Raw genomic sequence first — 26,484 nt, 5'->3', positions numbered from 1 at the left:
TCAATTTCATCTATTGACTATCTTACCTCCTCGTGGTAATTCTGTGTGAAGATAAGCCAGTCCTCTAGTAACAGAATGAGCAAGACGGCAAGAGCTTACCCAGTCACTTGTATGGAGACTTAAATACTTGCATAAAGATCCCTATATAGAGGAAAAAATGCCAAAAAAAAAAAAAAAAAAAAAGGTAGAATTAACTCACTTTAACATGAAGAGTGAATTAGCATCCTTATAAAGAATTTGCAAATAGGCTAGGATTCCATGAAGATCTAATGAACTACTACATTTCAGAATCTTGAAAGAGTTAGTATGACATTTCTGTGTGTAGAGAGGAGAGGAAGGGATGGAAAGGGGAATTTAAACATTATCAATTTTTATGTCTCTAATACTAAAAATTATGAATGATTATTTCCTTTTAAACAATTCTTTGATCAAATTAAGATAGAAAAGTGTATCATTCACCAGTATGAATACAAATTATATTGTTATGGTTAATAAGTAGAAAACAAAAGGATTTTGTAAATATATTCATTTATGTATTGGTGCCACTCAAAGTGCTTATCTACAAACTATTACCAGTTGCTTATGAGAAAAGAATGTTGCATCAGAATGAATGTCAATCAAAGTACTGCTTCTTTCATCAAAAAACTTGTTATCAAAAAATTAAATAAAGAAGAGAAAAACAGAAAGAAAGAGGAGACAGTGAAACAAACAGTATAATTAGTTGATTCACATTCTGGTGTGAGATCCTTATTTCATTGCAGACCATTAATAATCCAGTTTGTGAGTCAGCAATGCTCTATCTGTAATACAGTGGTCCTCTCTGAAGTCTGATTAACAACTAATATAAATGTCAGTTTATTTTTTTTTATTTTTTGAGATTGCGTCTTGCTCTGTCGCCCAGGCTGGAGTACGGCTGTACAATCTCGGCTCCCTGCAACCTCCGCCTACCGGGTTCAAGCAATTCTCGTGCCTCAGCCTCCCAAGTAGCTGGAATTACAGATGTGTGCCATCATACCCGGCTAATTTTTGTATTTTTAGTAGAGACGGGAGTTTTGCCATGTTGGCGAGGCTGGTCCTGAACTCTTGGCCTCAAGTGATCCACCTGCCTTAGCCTCCAAAAGTGCTGGGATTACAGGCATAAGCCACCACACCTGGCCTCAGTTTATTTTCTATGAAGAACTTACATTGGGATAGTACTCCATCACAAGCAAATATTCCATGCGTCCATCTGCAGTGACTCTCTCATCTCCAACTATAAAGCGGGCAATGTTGTCATGTTCCATCAAAGGCACTCTGTAAATGTTCTTTTCGTTGATAAAATTCTGACGGTTTGCAAAGGAAAACACTTTTACAGCAACTGGACGCTCATCCAAGGAGCCTTTATATACTGCTCCATATCGACCTCGGCCAATCAGCTGCAATTGTTTTAAAGAAAGCAAGGTATTAATATCACAATTGAACAATCAAATTTACTAAATAATAAAGTACAAATTTAAACAGAATGCTACAGCTCTCTGTTGCTTACAGTTTATTCCATTATCAAGAAATTAATAAATTCTGTTCTAGTATGGCTGATGAAGCTCCTACCAGACCCAGCCTGCCCATAGAGAACATTTATAAATGCTGGACAAAATTTAAAAAAAAGAAAGATCTAAAGGCAGATAGATCTTGAGAGGCATTAAAGCTTTGAGAAAAAAGTGGTATGGGGCAAGCTACCCATTTTTATGACTTTTATCCTGAGGGCAGGCTGAAATCAGCACTGTGCAGTGGAACTAAAATTGCTAAAGAAAATCATTCTAGGCTGGGTGTGGTGGCTCATGCCTGTAATCTCAGCACTTTGGGAGGCTGAGGTGGGCAGATCACTTGAGGTCAGGAGTTCGAGACCAGCCTGGCCAAAGTGGTGAAACCCTGTCTCTACTAAAAATACAAAAATTAGCTGGGTATCATGGCACACGCCTGTAATCCTAGCTACTCAGGAGGCTGAGGCAGGAGAATCACTTGAACCCAGGAAACGGAGGTTGCAGTGAGCTGAGACCGCGCCACTGCACTCCAGCCTGGGCGAAAGAGCAAGACTGTCTCAATTAAAAAAAAAAAAAAAAAAAAACAGAGGCCAGGCACGGTGGCTCACGCCTGTAATCCCAGCCCTTTGGGAGGCTGAGGTGGGTGGATCATGAGGTCAGGAGATCGAGACCATCCTGGCTAACATGGTAAAACCCCATCTCTACTAAAAAAATACAAAAAAAAAAAAAAAAAAGTCAGGCGTGGTGGTGGGCGCCTGTAGTCCCACTTACTCAGGAGGCTGAGGCAGGAGAATGGCGTGAACCTGGGAGGCAGAGCTTGCAGTGAGCCAAGGTCGCGCCACTGCACTCCAGACTGGGTGACCGAGTGAGACTCCGTCTCAAAAAAAAAAAAGAAAAAAGAAGAACAGAAAATTGTTCTGGCCTTGGGAAACTCAGGACATATTTTGGACAGCCACAGTTGCTAGAAAGTGAGGGGAGAACCCTAGAAAGGAGAAATTCAGAGAGAGGAAAGCCCAATGAATATACAAGAGAGTTTCCAGCTAAAGATAAAATAACTGAGGCCGGGCGTGGTGGCTCACGCCTGTAATCCCAGCACTTTGGGAGGCTGAGGCGGGTGGATCACGAGGTCAGGAGTTTGAGACCAGCCTGGCCAACACAGTGAAACCCCATCTCTACTAGAAATACAAAACTTAGCTGGGCGTGGTGGCACGCGCCTGTAGTCACTTTTGTGGAGACTTAAATACTTGCATAAAGATCCCTACATAGAGGCTGAGGCTGGAGAATCACTTGAAACCGGGAGGCAGAGGTTGCGGTGACCCCAGACCATGCCTTGCACTCCAGCCTGGATGACAGAGTAAAAAAAAAAAAAAAAAGATAAAATAACTGAACTGAGATTTGAGCTTCTGCCCCAGACAGATTTGTGGTATGTGTTCAACCAAGTTTATTGCTTACTAAAACAACAAAAAAAAAATCTTTTTTTTTTTTTTTTTTTAATTGAGATAGTCTTGCTCTTTCGCTCAGGCTGGAGTGCAGTGGCACGGTCTCAGCTCACTGCAACCTCCGTTTCCCGGGTTCAAGTGATTCTCCTGCCTCAGCCTCCTGAGTAGCTAGGATTACAGGCGCGTGCCATGATACCTAGCTAATTTTTGACTTCAGTGTTCCACAATACAATATTCACAATATCCAGAATACAAAAAAATTACTCAACACCCAAAGAACCAGCAAAATGTAACCCATTCTCGTTATTTTTGGCTTCTGGGGATTGCTTTTACTTTTTATTAAAACAGGTTGGGGATTTACCATCATTTATTTAAGGATATATGTTGTGTTTCATACACTGTTTCCAGGTCAAAATTATACAAAGTGTCCTTTAAAAAGGTTATATCAATATATAGTTAATTCAGCAATGTTTGGAAGTGTTTCTATCACTTAATCATGGCTAAAATTCCATGGGTTAACTAGTATTTCTTTCAGCCTTGTAAATTGGACATCTTACTGTACATTTCTTAGCCACACTTACTTCTTTTTGTGAATTGGCAGTTAATACCTTTTGTCCTTTTTTTTTTGAGACAGGGTCTCTGTCACCTAGGCTAACCACAACCTCTACCTCTTGGGCTCAAGTGATCCTTCAACCTCAGCCTCCCGAGTAGCTGGGACTACAGGCATGTGCCACCACACCCAGCTAATTTTCGTATTTTTTACAAAATAAATGGGGTTTCACCATGTTGCCCATGACTTGTCTTGAACTCCTGGGCTCAAGCAATCCACCCACTTTGGCCTCCCAAAAGAGCTGGGATTACAGGTGTGAGTCACAGCACTCAGCCTTTTTGTCCATTTGCTATAGAATGTTTCTTTCATCTTGATTTATATCAGTTCTTTATCAAGTTTTCCCTTATATGTTGAAATGTTGAAATTTATTTTTCAAATTTGGCTTTTATCTTTGTTTATGGTATGTCTCTCCCAAAACAGAAAGTTCTTATAATTTTTTATATAGCCAAATCTATCACATCTATTATTTAATAGTCTCTGGTTTGGGGACCATAGTTTTCAAGTCATTCTTAATAAATATAAAAACACTCATCATGGTAACACTTTTAATGTAGCTTCTGAGATATCACCAAATGAAACTTAAATTCTATATATAAGAGCCTTATGTATCTATAAAAATATGTAATATATGCAGACAAGGAGTATTTATTTGTTGTCTATTATGGATCCCTTGTGGCACACTCTTCTCAAACTTTCATGTCTTTATTCTCATACCCTGTACAAATCTCTACTCAAAGGTCAACCTCTTTCTAAATATATTTTCTTTTTCTTTTTTATTTTTTGAGACGGATTCCTGCTGTGTCACCTAGTGTGCAGTGGCGTGACCTTGGCTCATTGCAACCTCCACCTTCTGGGTTCAAGCAATTCGCTAGCCTCAGCCTCCCAAGCAGCTGGGACTACAGGCGGGCGCCACCACTCCCAGTTAATTTTTGTATTTTAGTAGAGATAGGGTTTCACCATGTTGACCAGGCTGGTCTTGAACTCCTGACCTCAAGTGATCCCCCTGCCTCAGCCTCCCAAAGTGATAGGATTACAGGCGTGAGCCACTGCACCTGGCCATATTTTCTTTTTCTTTCTTTTTTTTTTTTTTTGTGGCAGAGTTTCGCTCTTGTTGCCCAGGCTAGAGTGCAATGGTGCGATCTCGGCTCACCGCAACCTCTGCCTCCCGGGTTCAAGCAATTCTCCTGCCTCAGCCTCCTGAGTAGCTGGGATTACAGGCATGAACCACCATGCCTGGCTAATTTTGTATTTTTAGCAGAGACAGGGTGTCTTCATGTTGGTCAGGCTGGTCTTGAACTCCTGATCTCAGGTGATCCACCAGCTTCAGCCTCCCAAAGTACTGGGATTACAGGCATGAGGCACTGCGCCTGGCCCGTATTTTCTTTAATAACCCCCTTTTCATCACTTTCTTATCCACTGTACTTTTCTTCATAGCACTTACTACTACTTGCAATTATATTATACATTCCTGTACCTGTTTGTAGACTCCCCAACTCAAATAGAAGCCCCAGGAGACATATCTGTATTGTTCACCTATGTTCCTAGTGCCTAGAATAGGCCTTGACAAAAAATTGTAATTTAGTAAATAGGGTTAAATAAATGAATGAATGTCTTAATGATTGAATGAAGTCACTGTTCCAGGTCTAGTATCACAGTAGAAACAACAGTCCATAATCTAACATCAAACTTACCTCCAACAGTTTCAGATTATCTAGATCAAGAGAGGGTTCGGATGCTGCTGCCTCCATCATGTTCATACTGTGAAGACCTTGTTTACGGTCTCCTATAGGAACAGGAAACAGGTTACTAATATATGGTTTTCTTAAAATGAATATCTTTTTACACTTTTTATAATATTACACTTAAAAAGAAGAGCTGCAGAAAGATTAGCAGCAAGATTTATGCCTAATGTCAATAGGAGTAAAGCTATTTACTAAACTAGGTAATACCTATAAATTAAGATGAATGCAGAATAGCATGAAAGCCAAATTCTGGGAGACACTTCCATGATGACTTACTTTAAAAGTTTAAAACCCTAAGCAATATTATAAAAACTTTAAAGAAGATTGTATAGAAGTTATTCAAATGAATCAATGAACGCTGATTTCCTAAACAGTCCATCAAACCTAAAGTATATTAGAACCAACTTGACATTTGATGATACTGAGGAATTACTGTTATTTTTTCAGATGTGAAAATGGTATTATGGATATGTATTCTTAAAGCTCTTGTACTGGCCGGACACAGTGGCTCACGCCTGTAATCCCAGCACTTTGGGAGACCAAGGCGGGCGGATCACGAGGTCAGGAGATCGAGACCATCCTGGCTAACACGGTGAAACCCCGTCTCTACTAAAAATACAAAAAATTAGCCGGGCGAGGAGGTGGGCACCTGTAGTCCCAGCTACTCAGGAGGCTGAGGCAGGAGAATGGCGTGAACCCTGGGGGGCGGAGCCTGCAGTGAGCCGAGATCCCGCCACTGCACTCCAACCTGGGCGACAGCGAGACTCCGTCTCAAAAATAAAATAAAATAAAATAAAATTTAAAAAAAGCTCTTGTATTGTAGAGATAATATTTATAGATATATAATATCTAATTAAATATTTACAGATATATGATATCTGTGATTTGCTTCAAAATAATCCAGTGGCATGGAAAGGGGTAGTGACTGATAATTTAAATGAAACAATACTGTCCATACATGATACTATTGAGGCTGGGTGTATTTTGCATAACTTTGAGACTATTTTTTTTAACATACGGAATTTAAAAGGAGCAAATAAATTGATTAAATTGCATGTTTAATAAACAATAGGACAAAAAATAGTAATTTTTACCTGTCAACATTCTGTATCCAAAGCATAAGGCAACTATCAAAACAGCTAATACAGAGACTGATGCCAAAGCAATGATTATTGTCTCATCTCGGTTAAATGAATGAGGTGGACCTAAAAGAAAACAAATTTTGAAATGTCATTTTTTTTAAGAAGTATTTTGTTAAATACTGACAGACTGCCCTTTAGAAAGGCTGTACCCATGTATAATCAAATTAGTAATGTTTTTGCATCAAAGGAAATGAAAGAAAAAATTAGTAATAAATGTGATAATTACAAATTATATTTTTTAATCATACAGACTATTCCGTATAGATTTGGAACACTAAAACACCAAGTAGGTGTGCTCCTAATTATTAAAACATCAACAATACCATGAAACAGATTAGACAGGATAGTATAATATTAAGAGTCTTAGAATCTAACAGTTTTAGAATCACATTTGGTTTTAAATCCTCAATTTCCTCATTTATAAAAATAGTACTCTGTATTTCCCAAGTTAGCTGTAAGATTTAGATGGTAGTCTAAGTACTTAACACAACGTCAAGAATATATTATCTGGCTGGGCACAGTGGCTCATGCCTATAATCCCAACACTTTGGGAGGCTGCTGCAGGAGGATCACTTGAGGCCACAAGGTCAAGGCCAGCCTGGACAACATAGCAAAATGCCAGGCATTAAAACAAATTAAAAAAAAAAAATTAGTCAGGCATGGTGGCATGCACCTGTAGTCCCAGCTACTCAGGGGGCTATGGCAGGAGGATTGCTTGGGCCCAGGAGTTTGAGGCTGCAGTGAGCCATGATTGTACCACTGCACTCCAGCTTGGGTGATGAAGTGAGACTCTGTTTCTTTAAAAAAAAAAAAAAAAAATTAAAGTTTTTTTTTAAAAAAGCATATATTATCTACGCAATAAATGGTAGTTACACTTATCAATATTGGTATTTTTATTAATGAAAATAGCATGGCTTTGCAGGCAGTTAAATCTGAATAGGACTTGAAGCTCACTTCTTCCACTTAATATATGACCTTAGGAAAGTTTCTTCTCCTATCTGAGCCCAAGTTTACTCACTTGCAGAATGGAATGGGAACACACATAGGTAAATCACAGGGCTATCACAAACATGTAAACATTTTATGTGTTAAGTTCCATTCTGTGGGTCAGATCGCATCTAGAGCAAATACCCTTTAGGGTGGATGGCCACAAACTAGAGCATATCCAAAAGAGAGCAAGTACAACTATGAAGGTTTGAGACCTCTGAACTGTGATGGGTAGAAAGAACTGAAAGCATCTGATGAGGAAAAAAAAGAAAACTTGGGAGGATATGATAGCTGTCTTCACATCAAATAACCAGTTCCAATCAGTGTATCTTCAAGGATAAGAGCCTTTAGTTGAGCATACAGAAAAGCATGGCTTATAAACAGACCTGTCTAAAACAGAATGAGTTGCCCTATGAAAGAGCTGTTCATTGTTTTACTAGACGTAGTTATGCAATGTTTGGTAATACTGATCAGAAGCTGCGCTTGATGACTGCCAGCATCTTTATTCATTCTTTATATTCAATCAAAATCAAGCATATTATACTCAAATTAGAAGCTTCTATGGCAAAGTAGGATGCCTCTACGGCAAAGAGTTCCTCTAATGGGCATTCCTGTTTTAATGAATTTATTTGTCTCAATCAAATTAAGTAGAAGTTGCTTATTAAAATGTCTAAACTATATTTCTATAGAAGGATATGTTGAAACAACACTGAAATACTCTTAATTTGCAGGCCATTTATTATATTTTCTTTTTTCTTTCTTTCTTTTTTTTTTTTTTTAAGAGAGTCTTGCTCTGTCGCCCAGGCTGGAGCTCAATGGTGCAATCTCAGCTCACTGCAAACTCCACATCCCAGACTCAAGCAATTCTTGTGCCTCAGCCTCCTGAGTTGCTGGGATTATAGGTTTGTAGCACCACACCTGGATAATTTTTTGTATTTTTAGTAGAGATGGGGTTTCACCATGTTAACCAGATCGGTCTTGAACTCCTGGCCTCAAGTTGATGTGCCCACTTTGGCCTCCCAAAGTGCTGGGATTACAGGTGTGAGTCACTGTGCCCAGCCCATTTTTCAGATATTAATAGATTTTAACACATTGATCATTGTGCCTCCTTTTAACACACAGAGTAAGTTACAGGCAGAAAAGCTAAATATAAAACTCATTTTACCACAGTGAGATATTATTTCACATACATTGGCATGGCTACAATTAAAAAAAAAGAAAATAAAAAGCGCTGGCAAGGATGTGGATAAATTAGAACTCTTGTACATTGCAAGTGGGATATAAAATGGTAAGTATACAGTAGAAAACAGTTTGTGAGTTCCTCAAAAAGTTAAACATGGAATCACCATAAGACCCAGCAATTCCAATCCTAGGCATATATCAGAAAGAACCAAAAACAAGTGTTCAAACAAAAACTTCTACACGCATGTTCACGGCATCACTATTTACAACAGCCGAAAGTGGAAACAACACAAATGTTCATGAACTGATGAATGGATAAACAAAATGTGGTATATTCCTACAAAGGATTTACAAAAGGTTGAATATTCTATGATTCCATTGAAATGAAATACTCAGAATAGGCCAAACTCATAGACAGAAAGCAGGTTAGTAGTTGCCAGGGACTGGGAGAGGAAGAAATAGGGAGTGACTGCTTATTAGATACAGGGTTTCCCTTGTGGGGTGATGAAAATGTTTTGGAACTAGACAGAGGTCATAGTTGCACAACACTATGAATGTGTTGAGTGGTACATTTTAATATGACTAATTCTAAGTTATGTGAATTTTACTTCAATCAAAAAAAAAAAAAAAACTAAGGCCAGGTGCGGTGGCTCACTCCTGTCATCCCAACACGTTGGGAGGCTGAGGCAGACGGATCACAAGGTCAGGGGTTTGAGACCAGCCTGACCAACATGGTGAAACCACATCTCTACTAAAAAGACAAAAATTAGCTGGGCATGGTGGCGCTTGCCTGTAATCCCAGCTACTCAGGAGGCTGAGGCAGGAGAATCACTTGAACCCAGGAGGCAGAGATTGTAGTGAGCCAAGATCATGCCATTGCACTCCAGCCTGGGTGAGAAAGCAAGACTCCGTCTCAAAAGCAAACAAACAAATAAACAAACAAAAAAAACCAAAAAAAACCTCATTTTAGAATTTGCTAAACCTAAAAGATAAACTATTTTCAATACATACACATACACGCACACACAAAACTAAATAATTTATAGATTCATGACTATACAAGGATATTTTATGTGCCTATAGTTTTTCCTTTCCAGAAAGTCATATAGTTGGAATGATACAATATACAGACTTTTCAGACTGCCTTCCTTCACTTAGCAATATGTACTTTAGGTTCCTCCATGTCTTTTTGTGGCTTAGCAGTTCATTTCCTTTTATCACTGAATATTATCCATGTCACAGATGTACGATCTCAGCTCACTGCAACCTCCGCTACCTGGGTTCAAGTGATTTTTCTGCCTCAGACTCCTAAGTAGCAGGATTACAGGCACGCGCCACCACACCCAGCTAATTTTTGTATTTTTTAGTACAGACAGGGTTTCACCATGTTGGTCAGGCTGGTCTCGAACTCCTGACCTCGTGATCTGCCCACCTTGGCCTCCCAAAGTCCTGGGATTATAGGCATAAGCCACCGCGCCCAGCCAAAAACTGGTATTTCTTTAAATATTTGTTACAATAAAAAAATTCGTAGTCTAACATGAAACAAAGTTTTGCCACATCCAAATGAGAAAGACTGAATATTTAAATGTGTTCTTACATTCTTGTGTAATTCAAGTAAATATGAGTTAATAAAGATTATCTTAAGTCTTCTGTATAAAAAATAAAATTAAATATTAAATGTAATATTAATATGGCATTACAGATAAAACTGTCTCTGGAAATGAGTTAAGATATCCAATGCTATAATTCCCAAAAGAACTGAACCATATTACTTATTTGAAAAATGTATTTTGAATTCAACTAGGAATGAGAAGTGATAAGGAATCTAATTTTATTTTTTAAAAATCTAATTTTTAATTCTTAAATATGTGGACATGTTTAAATTTCAGTATTGAAAATTTAGATTAATGTTATTTAAAGGACATTACCAATTAAATAAAATATTAAAATTTTAATGTAACAAAGGTTAGATTTTGAAAAAACCTGAAAAACCAAATGTTGTACATAAAAAGCACAGAATTAGTACATTTGAAAATTTAATAATAAAGATTTTTCCACTAAGATTTAGCTTTCTAGGCTTTTTTTTTTGCTTTTACTAAATTATGAGAACATTGCATATAGCTAACTAATGTGTATTTTATCAAGCTTTTATTACAAAATAGAAATGACAATTTTCCTAGTCTTAGTTGTTGGAAAGTGATTTTAGCATTACCCAAATTTCTGGAAATTGGATAAATTTATATAATACTAATATAAATAGTAAGGTTTCTAGAAATGTTTCCATTTGCAAAATTGTTTTTGTTACTAATATAAGCAACAAAAGCTTTTTATAGCCTATGAAGAAAAGCAGTATCTTGGAAACACTAAAAATGATTAACTATATACATGGTACTTACTTTTTTTTTATTCAAAATAAGAGATACTAAAAAGTATGCTGCTTAAACTACGACCAACTATGACTTATCCCCTAGAATGTTATGCTTTACTTCTTGATAAGCTCCTTTAGACTTATTTGGACAGAGATTATTAAAGTCACACTCATACAGCCTGTAAAAAGAAAAACAGATGCAAAATAAATTGGTGTAGGTATTCCTAAAACTTTTTCATATTTAGAGTTAGATTCTTCTGAATATCTTTTCAAATTTGTCAACTATGTCCTATTTTTCCATACATTTCTACCTTATGTGTCATTAAAAACATCACTGAGATCATAACCCAACATTTCTTTAAAACATTCTTTTGACTTTTGTCTCTGGAATTTTCTTTCCATCCACTAACACGACTCTGAAAATTTTAATGCAGATGCTTTCTTGATCATGCCAGAAAGTGCCAATGGAAGGTTGCTTGTTCTAGTTTTAATATTTTTATTATAAAAAACTTACTACTGTATACAGAAGTGGAGTGTACATACAAATTCCAAATGCCCATCACTAAGCGTTAGCAACCATCAACATTTTGTTATCCAATGAAACATTTTCAAACAATACAACTCATCTGACTTCGCATATGGTTTGTTGACAGAAACACTGAAGGGTTGCTGCTGAGTGGACATTCTGCCAGAGTTAACAATCAAGTTCACATTTACATAGGTGACAACTCCCATATTTCATCAATTTTAATACATACATTGATCACATCTTAAAATCTCCTACAGTGGGATATATCATATTTGTGGCATTGTAAAATTACTTGATGGTATTTCTTTTTCTTGGTGATAAGGAAATAATAGCCTCAGCTGGGTGCAGTGGCTCACGCCTGTAATCCCAGCACTTTGGGAGACCCAGGCGGGTGGATCATGAGGTCAGGAGTTTGAGACCAGCCTGACCAACATGGTGAAACCCCATCTCTACTAAAAATACAAAAATTAGCCAGGTGTGGTGGTGCGTGCCTGTAATCCCAGCTATTCAGGAGGCTGAGGCAGAAGAATCGCTTGAACCTAGGAGGCGAAGGTTGCAGTAAGCCGAGATCACACCACTGCACTCGAGCCTGAGTGACAGACTGAGACTCAATAATAATAATAATAATAATAATAATAGCCTCAACTGACAGCTTTTTAGATAAGATAAAATGACTTACATCACATATGTTAAAATGTGTAAAAGGGGACAGGCACAGTGGCTCACACCCCTATAATCCCAGCACTTTGGGAGGCTGAGGCGGGTGGATCACCTGAGGTCAGGAGCTCGAGACCAGCCTAGCCAACATGGTAAAACCCCGTCTCTACTAAAAATACAAAAATTAGCCGGGCATGGTGGCACATGCCTGTAATCCCAGCTACTCATGAGGCTGAGGCAGGAGAATCGCTTGAACCCGGGAGGCAGAGGCTGCAGTGAGCCGAGATGGCGCCATTGCACTCCAGCATGGGCAACAAGAGCGAAACTCCATCTCAGGAAAAAAAAAAAAAAAAGGTGAAAAAAGGCCAGGCAACAGTAGTTCATGCCTGTGATCTCAGCATTTTGGGAGGCTAAGCTGGGAGAACTGCTTTAGGCCAGGAGCTTGAGACCAGCCTGGGTGATAGAGCAAGACTTTGTCTCAACAAAAAATAAAAAATTAGCTGGGTGTGGTAGTGCATGCCTATAGTCCCAGTTACTTGGGAGGCTGAGGCAGGAGGACTGCTCATGCCCAGCAGTTCGAGGATGCAGTGAGCCATAATTGTGTTACCACACTCCAGTCTGGGTGACAGAGCAAGATGCTGTCTCGACCAATGTGAAAAAAAGTGACTCCCACTTCTGCTTAGAGTATACAAAGATGCAAAGAATTTTATTCCCATCTTAGTAACAAGCCAAAACACTTCCCTGATAACAAGTCAGAAAACCTAAAAATCATAACCTTTTCTTTAAAAATAAGATCTAAGGACAAAAGGAAACTAAATGGATTTAAAAGTAGAATATGAAAAGACTCTTCCAAGAGTGAAGAGACCCAAGGCTGCTCTTATCCTAGGTAAAGCAGTGAGTGGAGGAGGACACCACCGTACATGTGAGGAGGAAGAAACAGCTGAACATTTAATGAATTCCTTTTTTTTTTTTTTCTTTTTAAGGCAGAGTCTCACTCTCTTGCACACGCTGGAGTCCAATGGCACGATCTCGGGTCACTACAACCTTCGCCTCCCAGGCTCTAGCAATTCTCCTGCCTCAGCCTCCCGAGTAGCTGGGATTACAGGTGCACGCCACTACGCCCGGCTAATTTTTTTGCTGTTATTGTTTTTTGAGACAGAGTTTCGCTCTTGTCACCCAGGCTGGAGAGCAGTGGCACGATCTCGGCTCACTGCAACCTCTGCCTTCTGGGTTCAAGCGATTCTCCTGCCTCAGCCTCCCGAGTAGCTGGGATTACAGGCACACGCCACCACGCCCAACTAATTTTTTGTATTTTTAGTAGAGACAGGGTTTCACCATGTTGGTCAGGCTGGTCTCAAACTCCTGACCTCGTAATCCACCTGCCTCGGCCTCCCAAACTGCTGGGATTACAGGTGTGAGCCACCGCACCCGGCCTATGGACTGAATATGTGCCCTGCAAATTTGTATGTTGAAGCCTAAATCCCCAACGTGACAGTATATGGAGGTAGAACCTTTGGAAGGTAATTATATAATGAGGGTAGAGCCCTCATGAATGGGTTTGGGCCCTTATAAAAAAACAAAACAAAACAAAACAAAAGGCCAGGCATGGTGGCTCATGTCTGTAAAGTGGAGGCCAAGGTGGGTGGATCACTTGAGGATTTGAGGTAAGGAGTTTGAGACCAGGCTGGCCAACATGGCGAAACCCTGTCTCTACTAAAAATACAAAAAATTAGCTGGGCTTGGTGGTGTGTGCCTGTAATCCCAGCTACTTGGGAGGCTGAGGCAGGAGAATCACTTGAACCCAAGAAGTGGAGGTTGCAGTGAGCTGATATCACACCACTGCACTCCAGCCTGGGTGAGTGAGACTCTGTCTCAAAAAAAAAAATTAATTAATTAAAAATTAAAAAAGAGGAGACATAGGATCTATCTTTCTGTTCTCTGCCATGTGAGAACATTGGCATGTGAGTTACATGTAACATGTAAGTTACAATGAGAAGACAACCATCTGCAGGCACTATTAAGGACACGGACTTCCCAGACTCTAGAACTAAGTACCCAGTCCACACTACTTTGACTAAGACACCTAGGTAGGAAAATTTGTCCTAAGGCATTACATCAAATATTAGCAACCATGACGAACAGTGAATTTAACTTCAAAATTTAACTATAATTTAACATTATCATTAACAACCAGTTGTTAGGAAATAAGTAGTCTATTATTGATAATATTACACTCCCAAAATATTTCAGGTAACAGTGGTAAAGTAGTTTAGTGAAAAGAGCTCATAAGTTTTAGTCCCACTTTAGCCACTGTGGACAAATTATATAATTTTTCTAGGCTCTTACTTCTTTATCCATAAAACAAAGTGGTTATAGAGTGCCAGCACCACCTCTAGCTTGTCAAGCTCCAGCCAAAGGAGAAGGAGAGTAAGGAGGTCTCTATACCATGGCTCATAAAAGGCACAACAATGTCCATAAATCAACTGGAAGTAAAGCATCCAGTAAGCAAGTGGTTACAAAAGTTGCTCATAAGAGACCAAGCACAGTGCTCACACCTGTAATCCCAGCTACTCAGGAGGCTGAGTTGGGAGGGTTGCTTGAGCTCAGGAGTTGCAGGCTGCAGTGAACTATGATTGCGCCACTACACTGCGGCCTAGAAGACAGAGTAAAATCCTGTTTCCAAAATTTATTTAAAAAAAAAAAAAAAGCTGCTCCTAAGAGAGTGTCCTCTACAGGATAGGTGAAGAAACCTCAGAATTACAGACCTATTTGCGAGGCACTCTGTAATAAGTCCTAATCAGAAGTCCCCTGCACTTCTGATTGGCAAATTTTCTTCCAGTGTCTGAGGTGAGAAATTGTTTGGGACTTCAAAATAGATTGGCACATCTAGAGTACAGCTATTGGTGTTTTGAAAATAGCTATCTCTGTTGAGTAGGCCTATCTGGTTGGCCTTTTTGAAGACATTAACCTGTATGTTATCCATGCCAAACGTGTAACAATCATGCCAAAAGATATCCAACTAGCACAATGCATTTGTAGAAAGCATCCTTAAGAATCTACTATGATGGGTCAGGCATGGTGGCTCACGCCTGTAATCCCAGCACTTTGGGAGGCCAAGGTGGGTGGATCATGATGTCAGGAGTGCAAGACCAGCCTGGCCAAGATGGTGAAACTCCGTCTCTACTAAAAATACAAAAAATTAGCCAGGCGCGGGGGCAGGCACCTGTAATCCCAGCTACTTGGGAGGCTGAGGCAGGAGAATCGCTTGAACTCGAAGGGTGGAGGTTGCAGTGAGCAGAGATTGCGCCACTGCACTCCAGCCTGAGTGACAGAGTGCGACTCTCTCAAAAAAAAAAAAAAAAAATCTACTATGATGGAAAACTCCTGTTAAAAAAATATTATCTTCTTCCTTTTATTGGTAGTGTGTCCGGAATTGGTGGGTTCTTGGTCTCACTGACTTCAGGAATGAAGCCACGGACCCTCGCAGTGAGTATTACAGCTCTTAAGGTGGTGCGTCTGGAGTTTGTTCCTTCTGATGTTCGGATGTGTTCAGAGTTTCTTCCTTCTGGTGGGTTTGTGGTCTCGCTGGCTCAGGAGTGAAGCTGCAGACCTTCGCGGTGAGTGTTACAGCTCTTGAGGCGGCGCGTCTGGAGTTGTTCATTCCTCCCGGTGCGCTCCTGGTCTCGCTGGCTTCAGGAGTGAAGTTGCAGACTTTTGCGGTGAGTGTTACAGCTCATAAAAACAGTATGGACCCAAAGAGTGAGCAGTAGCAAGATTTATTGCAAAGAGCTAAAGAACAAAGCTTCCACAGTGTGGAAGGGGACCCAAGCGGGTTGCCACTGCTGGCTCGGGCAGCCCGCTTTTATTCTCTTATCTGGCCCCACCCACGTCCTGCTGATTGGTAGAGCCGAGTGGTCTGTTTTGACAGGGTGCTGATTGGTGCGTTTACAATCCCTGAGCTAGACACAAAGGTTCTCCACGTCCCCACCAGATTAGCTAGATACAGAGTGTCGACACAAAGGTTCTATAAGGCCCCACCAGAGTAGCTAGATACAGAGTGTCGATTGGTGCATTCACAAACCCTGAGCTAGACACAGGGTGCTGATTGGTGTATTTACAAACCTTGAGCTAGATACAGAGTGCCTATTGGTGTATTTACAATCCCTGAGCTAGACATAAAGGTTCTCCACGTCCCCACCAGACTCAGGAGCCCAGCTGGCTTCACCCAGTGGATCCCACACCTGGGCTGCAGGTGGAGCTGCCTGCCAGTCCCGCACCGTGCGCTCGCACTCCTCAGCCCTTGGGTGGTCGATGGGACTGGGCGCCATGGAGCAGGGGGCAGCACTCATCAGGGAGGCTTGGGCCGCACAGGGGCCCATGGAGGGGGTGGGAGGCTCAGGCATGGCGGGCTGCAGGTCCCGAGCCCTGCCCTGTGGGAAGGCAGCTAAGACACAGTGAGAAATCGAGAGCAGCGCCGGTGGGCTGGCACTGCTGGGGGACCCAGTACACCCTCCGCAGCTGCTGGCCTGGGTGCTAAGCCCCTCATTGCCCGGGGCTGGCTGCTCCGAGTGCGGGGCCCGCCAAGCCCATGCCCACCCGGAACTCCGGCTGGCCTGCAAGCGCGGCACGCCGCCCCGGTTCCTGCTTGTGCCTCTCCCTCTACACCTCCCTGCAAGCTGAGGGAGTGGGCTCCGGCCTTGGCCAGCCCAGAAAGGGGCTCCCACAGTGCAGTGGTGGGCTGAAGGGCTCCTCAAGTGCCGCCAAAGTGGGAGCCCAGGCAGAGGCACTGAGAGTGAGCGAGGGCTGTGAGGACTGCCAGCACGCTGTTACCTCTCAATCCCCCCTCTAAACAGGACACCCCAAGTGCTGTTGGGAATTTGGCCGATGACCGCTCTAGCTACTTCCTGCTGGATAGGGGCAAAGAAGGGGCTCTGCAGTTGTAGTGTCCTTCAGAGGGGAACTCTCTAGGCCAGGGGAAGTGCCAGCGGGTCGGTCCAGGAGTCCTCGGTAGAAGTTGTTAGTTGAACTCATTTGGGGTTCCATTTGTAAGACCATCTGTAGCTTGATGGCCTCGATTCTAGAGGAAACGAATTTGACAAGAAGGTTAAAAATACAGGGCCCAAAGGCCAGTAACAGCAAGATGGCTGCCACAGGACATAGAAAGGGGAGAAGCCATGTTGCCCAACTCCAGAGGCTGGTATAAGAATTTGAAAGGCGTTGTCTGATTTCAGAAGCCTTTTCCTGTAAACGCTGGGTGGCATCTTGTGCTACCCCCGACTGGTTAGTGTAAAAACAACACTCTTCCCCTAAGAAGGTGCAGAGTCCTCCTTTCTCAGCAGTGAGGAGGTCTAGGCCTCGGCGGTTTTGGAGGGTCACTGCTGCCAAAGAGTCTATTTGGGATTATACAGTAAGGATAGATTTCGTTATTTCTTGCAAACTGTTTGAGAGGTAGATACGGGTTGAAGATCCACATAAGTAGAATATGCCTTGGCTGGGTAGATAGAAATTTACCCTGGCTTTTAAAGGAATAGGGTATACTGTTTTTTCTTTACTACTTCCATCTCTCTTTCTTTCTCTTCAACTTCTTCTTTGTCTCTTCCTCTCTTTTTAACTCTCTGTGTCTGTTCCTCTTTCTCTCTGACTTCTTTGTCTCTTCCTCTCTTTTTAACTCTCTTTCTGTGTCTGTTCCTCTTTCTGACTTCTTTGTCTCTTCTCTGTCTCTTTCTTTGACTTCCTGTCCCTTTCTTTCCTTTCTGCTGCCTCTGCCAGCTGCTTATGCTGCTGTTCTCCCCTCTCCTTCCCATTTTGATGGCTTTGTCAGTGTAAGATTCCCACCTCTTTGTGTTTTTGCATTGTGTGCAATAACTATATAATTTCCTTGTGGTATTTAATGGGGGTTCCCCCAGAGGTTAGGAACTCCCTCTCTTTCCATATTGTAGCATGGGCATGCAGGATTAGATAAGCATACTTGCTATCTGTATACACATTTATTCTTTTTCCCTTTCCCAGTTCTAAGGCTCAGGTAAGTGCCACTAGTTCCACTAACTGGGCACTGGTCCCTGGGGGAAGAGGCTTGCTTTCAAGTATGGTTACATCACTAACTATGGTGTAACCTACCCTACGTATCCCATTCTCCACAAATGAACTTCCATCGTTATATAGGTTAAGGTCAGGATTAGTTAAGGGGACTTCTAAGAGATCATCTCGGGTGGCCTAAGTCTGGACTATAATTTGTTGGCAGTCATGCTCGATTGGTTCCCCATCCTCTGGGAGAAAAGTGGCAGGGTTGAGGGCCACGCATGTGCGCATTTGAAGCACCAGTCCCTCAAGGAGTAGTGCCTGGTATCTAAGTAGGTGGCTGTCTGATAGCCATAAACTTCCTTTGGCACCTAGTATGCCATTTACATCATGAGTAATCCAGACAGTGAGATCCTTTCCTTGTATTATTTTGATAGCCTCTGACGCTAAGACGGCCACTGCTGCAACTACCCTTAAACAGTGAGGCCAGCCTTTTGCTACTACATCAATTTCCTTACTTAGGTATGCCACTGGTTGTGGGGTTGTCCCACGAGTCTGAGTAAGGACTCCGAGAGTTATCCCAGCTCTCTCTGTGACATATAAAGAGAAGTTCTGTCCTGTGGGAAGCCTTAAAGCTGGAGCTTGTACTAGAGCCTGCTTTAAGGTTTTAAAGGCTGTTTCTGCTTCTGGTTCCCATTCGACTAGATGAGTATTTGCCTTCTGGGTTTCCTTGATTAGAGTATAGAGGAGCCTGGCTATCTCGCTGTATCCAGGGATCCATAGTCGGCAAAAGCCGGTAATTCCAAGGAACCCCCTCAAATGTTTTAATGTCTTAGGGCGAGGATAAGCCAGTATAGGCTGTATTCGTTCCTTGCTGAGGGCCCTGGTCCCTTTGGCTAAGATTAGGCCTAGATATTTAACCTGCTGTAGGCAAAGCTGGGCCTTCAACCTAGACACCTTGTACCCTTGATTAGCTAAAAGTTCAAGAGATCTAGAGTAGCCTGCTGGCACGAGGCTTCCAAACTGGTAGTCAAAAGTAAATCATCCACATATTGAAGAACCAGAGTGCCTGGACTTGAGAAGTGGCTTAGATCTTGGGCCAGTGCCTGACCAAACAGATGAAGGCTATCCCTAAACCCCTGGGGCAAGACCGTCCACGTAAGTTGGGACGTGTGGTATGTGGGATCCTCAAAAGCAAAGAGAAACTGGGAGTCAGAGTGCAGGGGAATACAGAAGAAGGCATCCTTGAGGTCCAGAACCGTGAACCATTCTGCTTCCTCTGGTATTTGAGAGAGCAGGGTATAGGGGTTGGGTACAACTGGATATAGTGGAATTACTGCCTCATTAATGAGTCTAAGATCTTGCACTAGTCTCCACTGACCGTTTGGTTTTTGTACTCCCAGAATTGGGGTGTTTCAGGGACTCCTGCATTTCCTTACTAAGCCTTGAGCTTTCAAATGTTTAACAATATTCTGTAATCCTGTATGAGCTTCAGGCCTTAAGGGATATTGCCTTTGATAAGGAAAACTGGTGGGATCTTTTAACCTGATTTGGACTGGGCGGGCATTTTTTGCCCTTCCAAATTGTCCTTCCAATGCCCAAGCTTCAGGGTTGATTCCCTCCTCAAGTAGGGGACAACAAATGGCTAACTTGTTCCCCATATTCATGTAGATAATAGCTCCAGCCTTGGCTAATATATCCCTCCCTAATAATGGTGTGGGACTTTCAGGCATAACAAGAAAGGCATGTGAAAAGAGCAAAGTCTCCCAATTACAACTGAGGAGGTGGGAGAAATACCTGGTTACAGGCTGTCCCAGGATTCCTCGGATGGTAACGGACCTTGAGGACAGTCGTCCAGGACAGGAGATTAACACTGAGAAGGCTGTGCCAGTGTCCAGGAGGAAGTCAATTTCCTGGCCCTCAATAGTTAAACATACCCGGGGCTCAGTGAGGGTGATGACATGAGCTGGCACTTGCCCCGGGCACCCTCAGTCCTGTTGTTGGATCATCTGGTTGGGCCTTCTGACCCAGGGAACCTTCGTCCTCTGGGGCAGTGCACCTTCCAGTGATTGCCTCGGCATAGTGGACATGGATGAGGGGGCAGCTTGTTTCTCATTGGACAATCTTTTTTAAAGTGTCCTAGTAAACCATACTGATAACAAGCCCTACCAGGTGATTGGCCTACTCCATTTTCTGTCCTCTCTGAACCACCAAGGTTTGTTTGTCTGAGGGCCATGACTAAGGCTGCGGCCTTTCTCTGATCTCGCTTTTCCTTTTGGGCCTGTTCCTCTTGGTCCCTATTATAGAACACCGAGGTTGCCAGGTTTAATAATGCCTCTAGATTTTTGTTCAGGGCTCAGGGCTTGCTTTTGGAGCTTTCTCCTGATATCTGTGGCTGATTGGGTAATAAACTTATCTTTTAGAATCAATTGACTCTCGAGTGATTCAGGTGACAGGGGAGTATATTTTCTTAAGGCCTCTCATAGCCGCTCGAGGAAGGCAGAAGGATTTTCTTCCTTTCCCTGATTTATGGTGGACATCATTGAATAATTCATGGGCTTTTTTGTAATTCTCCTTAGTCCTTCTAGAACACAGGTCAACAGATGTTTACGACTCCAGTCCCCATGATCTGAGTCAAGGTCCCAGTGGGGATCCATAATGGGGATGGCTTGCTGACCAGTAGGGAATTTGTCCCTTTCTTCAGCTGTCATTCTATCATTTACTTTACTAAGATACCAGGTATCTCCAAACTCTCGGGCTGCAGCTAAAGCCGCATTCTTTTCATTAAAGGCCAGGGTTTGATCTAACAGTAGCATGACATCTCTCCAAGGGAGGTCAAAGGTTTGCCCTAGACCCTGTAGGACATCTATGTACCTATCAGGATCATCTGAAAACTTCCCCAGGTGTGCCTTGATCTGCTTTAAATCAGAGAGGGAGAAGGGGACACGTACCCGGGTTGGGCCAAATTCCCCTCCCCCTACAGCTTGAAGGGGACATAACCGATAACCCGGGGGTTTTTGTGGTCCTTTGGAGATTTCTTTGCTTATTTCCTTCTGGGCAGGGGAGATTAGAGGAGGATTATCATTAATAGGAAGGGGAGCTATAGGGAGGCTAGGATATGGTGGTAAGCTGAGAGGTCCTCCTGTGGGATGTAAATTGCAAGCTTTGCATAGTTGTATATTCTCCCTCAATGAAAAGAAAGCTCGAACATAAGGTATTTCACTCCATTTGCCTTCCCTCTTAGAGAAAAGGTCAAGCTGCAGGATAGTATTGTAATTTGTACTGCCCTCAGGTGGCCATTTTTCCCCATCAGAAAGAGAATATTGGGGCCAAGCCGTAGGGCAGAAAAAAAATGAGCCGCCTCTTTTTCAGGGTTTGTGGGTCAAATTGGTCCCAATGGCTTAGGATGCATTTCAAGGGTGAGCCTGTTGATGCCTGAGTGTTTCCCATCTGAAAGACAAAACCGCCCGCGGTTTTGGTTTGTTTTGTTTCTCCCCCTGCCCAAGAACTCGCAACGGTCCCTGGACCCTGCTGATCGGAATAGTTGTGCTCACCGACGCAGCAGCAGAAACAACCCCTGCCCAAGAACGTGCAACTGTCCCTGGACCCTGCTGATCGGAATAGTTGCGCTCACCAATGCAGCAGCAGAAACAACCCCTGCCCAAGAACCTGCAACGGTCCCTGGACCCTGCTGATCAGAATAGTTGTGCTCACCGACGCAGCAGCAGAAACACTAGTTTTCCTCCCAGACCACATGGAGGACGGAGGAAGGTCGGATTTAGTGGTCCTTACCGACGCATTCTTGAAAACCTGCACCCTTGCCTGTCCTCCTAGACCACAAGGAGGACCAACTGAGAAAAATCAGATTTAGTGGCCCTTACCAACGCATCCTCAAAAACCTGTTAAGAGTCCTAAGCATTCTCCTGTTGGTCTTGGGACTTTACCCCTGTCCTATAAAGATGTTATGCCCCAAAAATGAAGTGGAGGGCCATACCCTGAGGGAGGGAAGGGATCTCCAGGGTTGGAAGAGTGACACCTTTTGTCCTCACTTATATGAATAGGAAGGATACAATTTCTGAGGCTCCCCATATCCTAGCTTCAGGAATAGATTTTGTTAGGCCTGTTAGTCTGAGGAGGGATCCTAAAATTCCAGGTAGTCCCCACTGTGACAGGGCTTTGGGCAAAAATTATGTCTTTCTGATTGGTGAGCCCAGGTGCCTAAAGAAGGTAACAGAGTCCTGAAGTTTATACTAGAAATCATTCTTATAGGAGAAACTAGAAAAGCACCAGAGACAGGTAGCAATTTTTAGAAGTGGGTCTAACCTCAGAGAAAAGAGGCGAGAGGACGTTTGTCTGGCAGGCATTAGGACCCAGGGGGCAAGGGTCAGGATAGATAGGATAGATGGGCAAGTCTCGCTTGGGCGACATGCCTTTGAGAGTTCTGCCCATGGCCACAGGGTCAACCAACTTGTTGTTGGGACCCCGGAGCTGCATGGCTTTCCTCTTTGTCGACCCTCGACTCAGTCCAGAAGTACAGGAAAAGCGGAAGCTGGTTCTAGGCAAACCAACGGTCCCAAGTCCGAAGAGTCGGGGGTTGTTAGAGAGCCCTTTCCCAGAAAGCCTGACACCCGTGTCTTTACTCTGGCAGCTGCGCTAGTCACTTTTAACTGGCTGACAGGTGCCCGGTATTTAGCCCCCGAATTCTAAGGAAAGACAGGACAGAATAGCAAGCGAAAGGGGTCCGATGGTACTCACTGCTTGCGGATAGGTGATGCTCTCACCACTCGGCGATTGTCTCACCGCTTGGCAATGGGACTGGGCGCCGTGGAGCAGGGGGCGGCACTCATCCGGGAGGCTCGGGCCGCACAGGGGCCCATGGAGGGGGTGGGAGGCTCAGGCATGGCGGGCTGCAGGTCCCGAGCCCTGCCCCGCGGGAAGGCAGCTAAGACCCGGTGAGAAATCAAGAGCAGCACCGGTTGGCTGGCACTGCTGGGGGACCCAGTGCACCCTCCGCAGCCGCTGGCCCGGGTGCTAAGCCCCTCATTGCCTGGGGCCGGCAGGGCCAGCCGGCTGCTCCGAGTGCAGGGCCCGCCAAGCCCATGCCCACCCAGAACTCCAGCTGGCCCGCAAGCGTGGCACGCAGCCCTGGTTCCTGCTCGCGCCTCTCCCTCCACACCTCCCTGCAAGCTGAAGGAGTGGGCTCCGGCCTCGGCCAGCCCAGAAAGTGGCTCCCACAGTGCAGTGGTGGGCTGAAGGGCTCCTCAAGTGCCGCCAAAGTGGGAGCCCAGGCAGAGGAGGCGCTGAGAGCGAGCTAGGGCGGTAAGGACTGCCAGCACGCTGTCACCTCTCAGTAGTTCTGAACATTATTTTTTCCCCATAGGGTCAAAAGGCACCTAAGTATAAGACTGTGAGTGAAAAAATAAGGAACAGAAATGAGGTATTGGTGGTTTTTCCATTTTTATTTGCATGTGGATTTTCAATATAAATGTGGGACATAAAGCATTAATGCGGGTCAAAACATTTCAGTGAACAAGTTTTAGAAGTTCAACTTCATAACAATTATTTAATTTGTTCTTTCGATTTGTTTTTGTTTTTGTTTTTGAGACAGGGTCTCACTTTGTCGCTCAGGCTGGAGTGCAATGGTATGACCATGGCTCACTACAGCCTCAGCCTCCCAGGCTCAAGCGATCCTATCACCTCAGCCTCCCAAGCATCTGGTCTCATGCCACCACGTCTGGCTAATTTTTATTTTTTGTAGAGACAGGGTTTTGCCATGTTGCTCAGGATGGTCTCAAACTCCCGGGCTCAAGCAATCTGCCTGTCCTGGCCTCCCAAAGTGCTGGAATTACAGGCATAAACCACCATGCCTGGCCATAACAATTATAAATAAACCTGTTAAATTTTTCTGGATAATGCCTGCATTTGGATTTTTGGAAAATAAGTAAATTTCTTATTGACAGCAACTAAATGATGTTTGCAGCATTTTAATCATAGAGTAGGTTCCATCTGTTCACTCTACTTTTTTGAGTTGTCCCACATTCAAGCACGTTTTTAATGCTGTCTTTTTGCTGTTCCTGTTTGTTACTAAAATACATTAAGCTACAAAATAAAAATAAGTGATCTTGTAAGTGACTTTTAAGGTCCTCCTACTTCCAAAACTCTGTATAATGAGTCTTCTCATACAGTTTTTTGAAGGCTCAGCATTCTTTGCTTTTATTCTCAAATTTATAAAAGAAAATTTAACAAAACTTTTACATTAAACATTCATTAATTCAAAATCTGAAATATGGATTATTAATTCATATATTGCAGAGAATGAAAAAAGTTTTAAAACATTTTAAACATGTTATAGTGCTGGGAAGGGAACAGTGTGCCCTCCTTAAATGACATGGAAGTGGGGAGGTAAGTAATGGGTAGAGAAAGGTGCGTCCCTGGCTAGGGCTCCACCCCAACAGACCTAGGTGAGGACAGGCACTCCTGCTTTCCCGTCCAAATGTTGCATTTCCAAGACCACCCGGACCCGCCATGTCCCCATCCTGGGCCTATAAAAACCCGAGACCCTAGCAGGCAGACACACAGGCGGCCAGACGTAAAGAGGAGCACATCGGCGGAAGAAAGTGGCTGGTCGTCGAGAGGAGCACGCCAGCAGAAGAGCACAACGATAGGCACCCGCACGCCGGCAGGCCGTCGACAGAACGACAACGACGCGGAGTTTGGCTGGGGCAGACGGAGGAGAGCCCTGGCCACCAAGCGGCCCAACTCCAGGAGAAAACCATCTCCCTTCTGGTTCCCCCATCTGCTGAGAGCTACTTCTACTAATAAACCTTGCACTCATTCTCCAAGCCCAGGTGTGAGCCGACTCTTCCCGTACACCAAGGCAGGAAACCCTGGGATACAGAAATCCCTCTGTCCTTGTGATAAGGAAGGGGGTCTAATTGAGCTAACACAAGCCGCCTATAGATGGCAAACTAAAAGAGCACCCTGTAACACACGCCCACTGCGGATTCAGGAGCTGTAAACATTCACTCCTAGACACTGTTGTGAGGTCGGAGCCCCACAGCCTACCTGTCTGTATGATCCCCTAGAGGTCTGAGCAGCGGGACACTGAAGAAGTGAGCCACACCCCGCATCACGCACCCTGTCAGGACAAGGGAACTTTTCCCATTTCATTATAAACCATATGATTGGTTAAATTTCAAATAAAAACTTTCCAAGCCTATGTCACATGGTCTAAAAATATGAGATCCCTGAAAAACTGCCAGGAAAAATATTTCAATATGTGTATTCACGTGTACGTGCAAAAGAGGCCTTTAACCAGAAAACTATTTTTTGTTGTCTATTTCTTCAAAATAAAAAAACCTTTTTACATAACATATGCTACATCTATGTTATACCTGAATTGTCTTGTTCTCCTACCTCTAATAAACCCTCTTTTTCTTCCCTATTAAGTTTTCTCAGTTAAATACTCAGCCAAATGTAAACACTACTATGTATGCCTGTGCAATAGTTGGGCTTATACAAGCAAACACTTCCTGAATGCAGAACAGACAGGGAACCTCTGTCTGTCTCATTGGAGCCTGGGATGTTTCTGTTTACAAATCCTGGAGCCAGGCGGGCCCACTACTGGAGGCGTTCTGTCTGTTTCCTTGCTACACTCAGCTTTTGTCTGGGTCTGTGTCAAAGAAAGAACAACATTGTAACATGTGCAGCAAGCAGCAAAGGGAAGCTTAAATATAACACACTAGTGGTTATGTCAGCTCCTTAATCTTTTACCACTGTGTAGAAAGGCAAATTGGGGATTAGTTTTTGTAGTTTTCAAGCAATGTAGCTTTCATACAAGTAGAGAAAAACATTTAAATCTAAAACGATGTGATCAGTTAAGTGAATTCCTTAGCAAAATAATCCAAATTGTTAAGATATTGTTTCTGTACTATGATTTATTGTGGAGCTCAATGTTTTGAACAAATGTTTTTATAGGAAATAAACGCTGATTTCTTTTAATTAATATGTTTGGAATGGCAGTAATCATAATCAGACTAATGTTTACATTTAATGCCCTAAAAAATTGAGAGGGGGCAGATTTCTTGTTTTTTCAAACAAGTAGTTAATACTGAATATGAAAGACTGGTTTAAATTTAACTTGTTAATCATTTTGAATAGATCTAGCTTGGAAGAAAAAGCAAAAAATAACAACAACAACAAAAATAGCCCATACTTGGCTAATTGAATCAAGGCATTCGATGAGTGAATTATGAAAGAAACAGTGAAAAACTGAAGGAGAGAGAGAAAT

At 42.9% G+C, this 26,484-nt stretch overlaps 1 protein-coding gene across 7 annotated transcripts in view; it reads right to left on the bottom strand.

Moving 5' to 3' along the window:
- The window catches only part of BMPR2 (bone morphogenetic protein receptor type 2), a 192,128-nt gene that overhangs the window by 48,114 nt on the left and 117,530 nt on the right, over positions 1-26,484 (bottom strand). For all 7 annotated transcript variants that reach the window (XM_054680083.2, XM_024355021.3, XM_054680084.2 and 4 more), the window contains 4 exons: positions 6,406-6,516; positions 5,261-5,352; positions 1,185-1,415; positions 27-141 (listed from right to left, as the gene is read on the bottom strand). In XM_054680083.2, coding sequence (XP_054536058.1) covers positions 27-141; positions 1,185-1,415; positions 5,261-5,352; positions 6,406-6,516 — 549 coding nt within the window. The remainder of the gene's footprint in view (positions 1-26; positions 142-1,184; positions 1,416-5,260; positions 5,353-6,405; positions 6,517-26,484) is intronic.

Source organism: Pan troglodytes, chromosome 13, assembly GCF_028858775.2.
Source record: "Pan troglodytes isolate AG18354 chromosome 13, NHGRI_mPanTro3-v2.0_pri, whole genome shotgun sequence".
Classification (NCBI taxonomy): domain Eukaryota; kingdom Metazoa; phylum Chordata; class Mammalia; order Primates; family Hominidae; genus Pan; species Pan troglodytes.
This window is presented reverse-complemented; position numbering and strand designations above follow the sequence as displayed.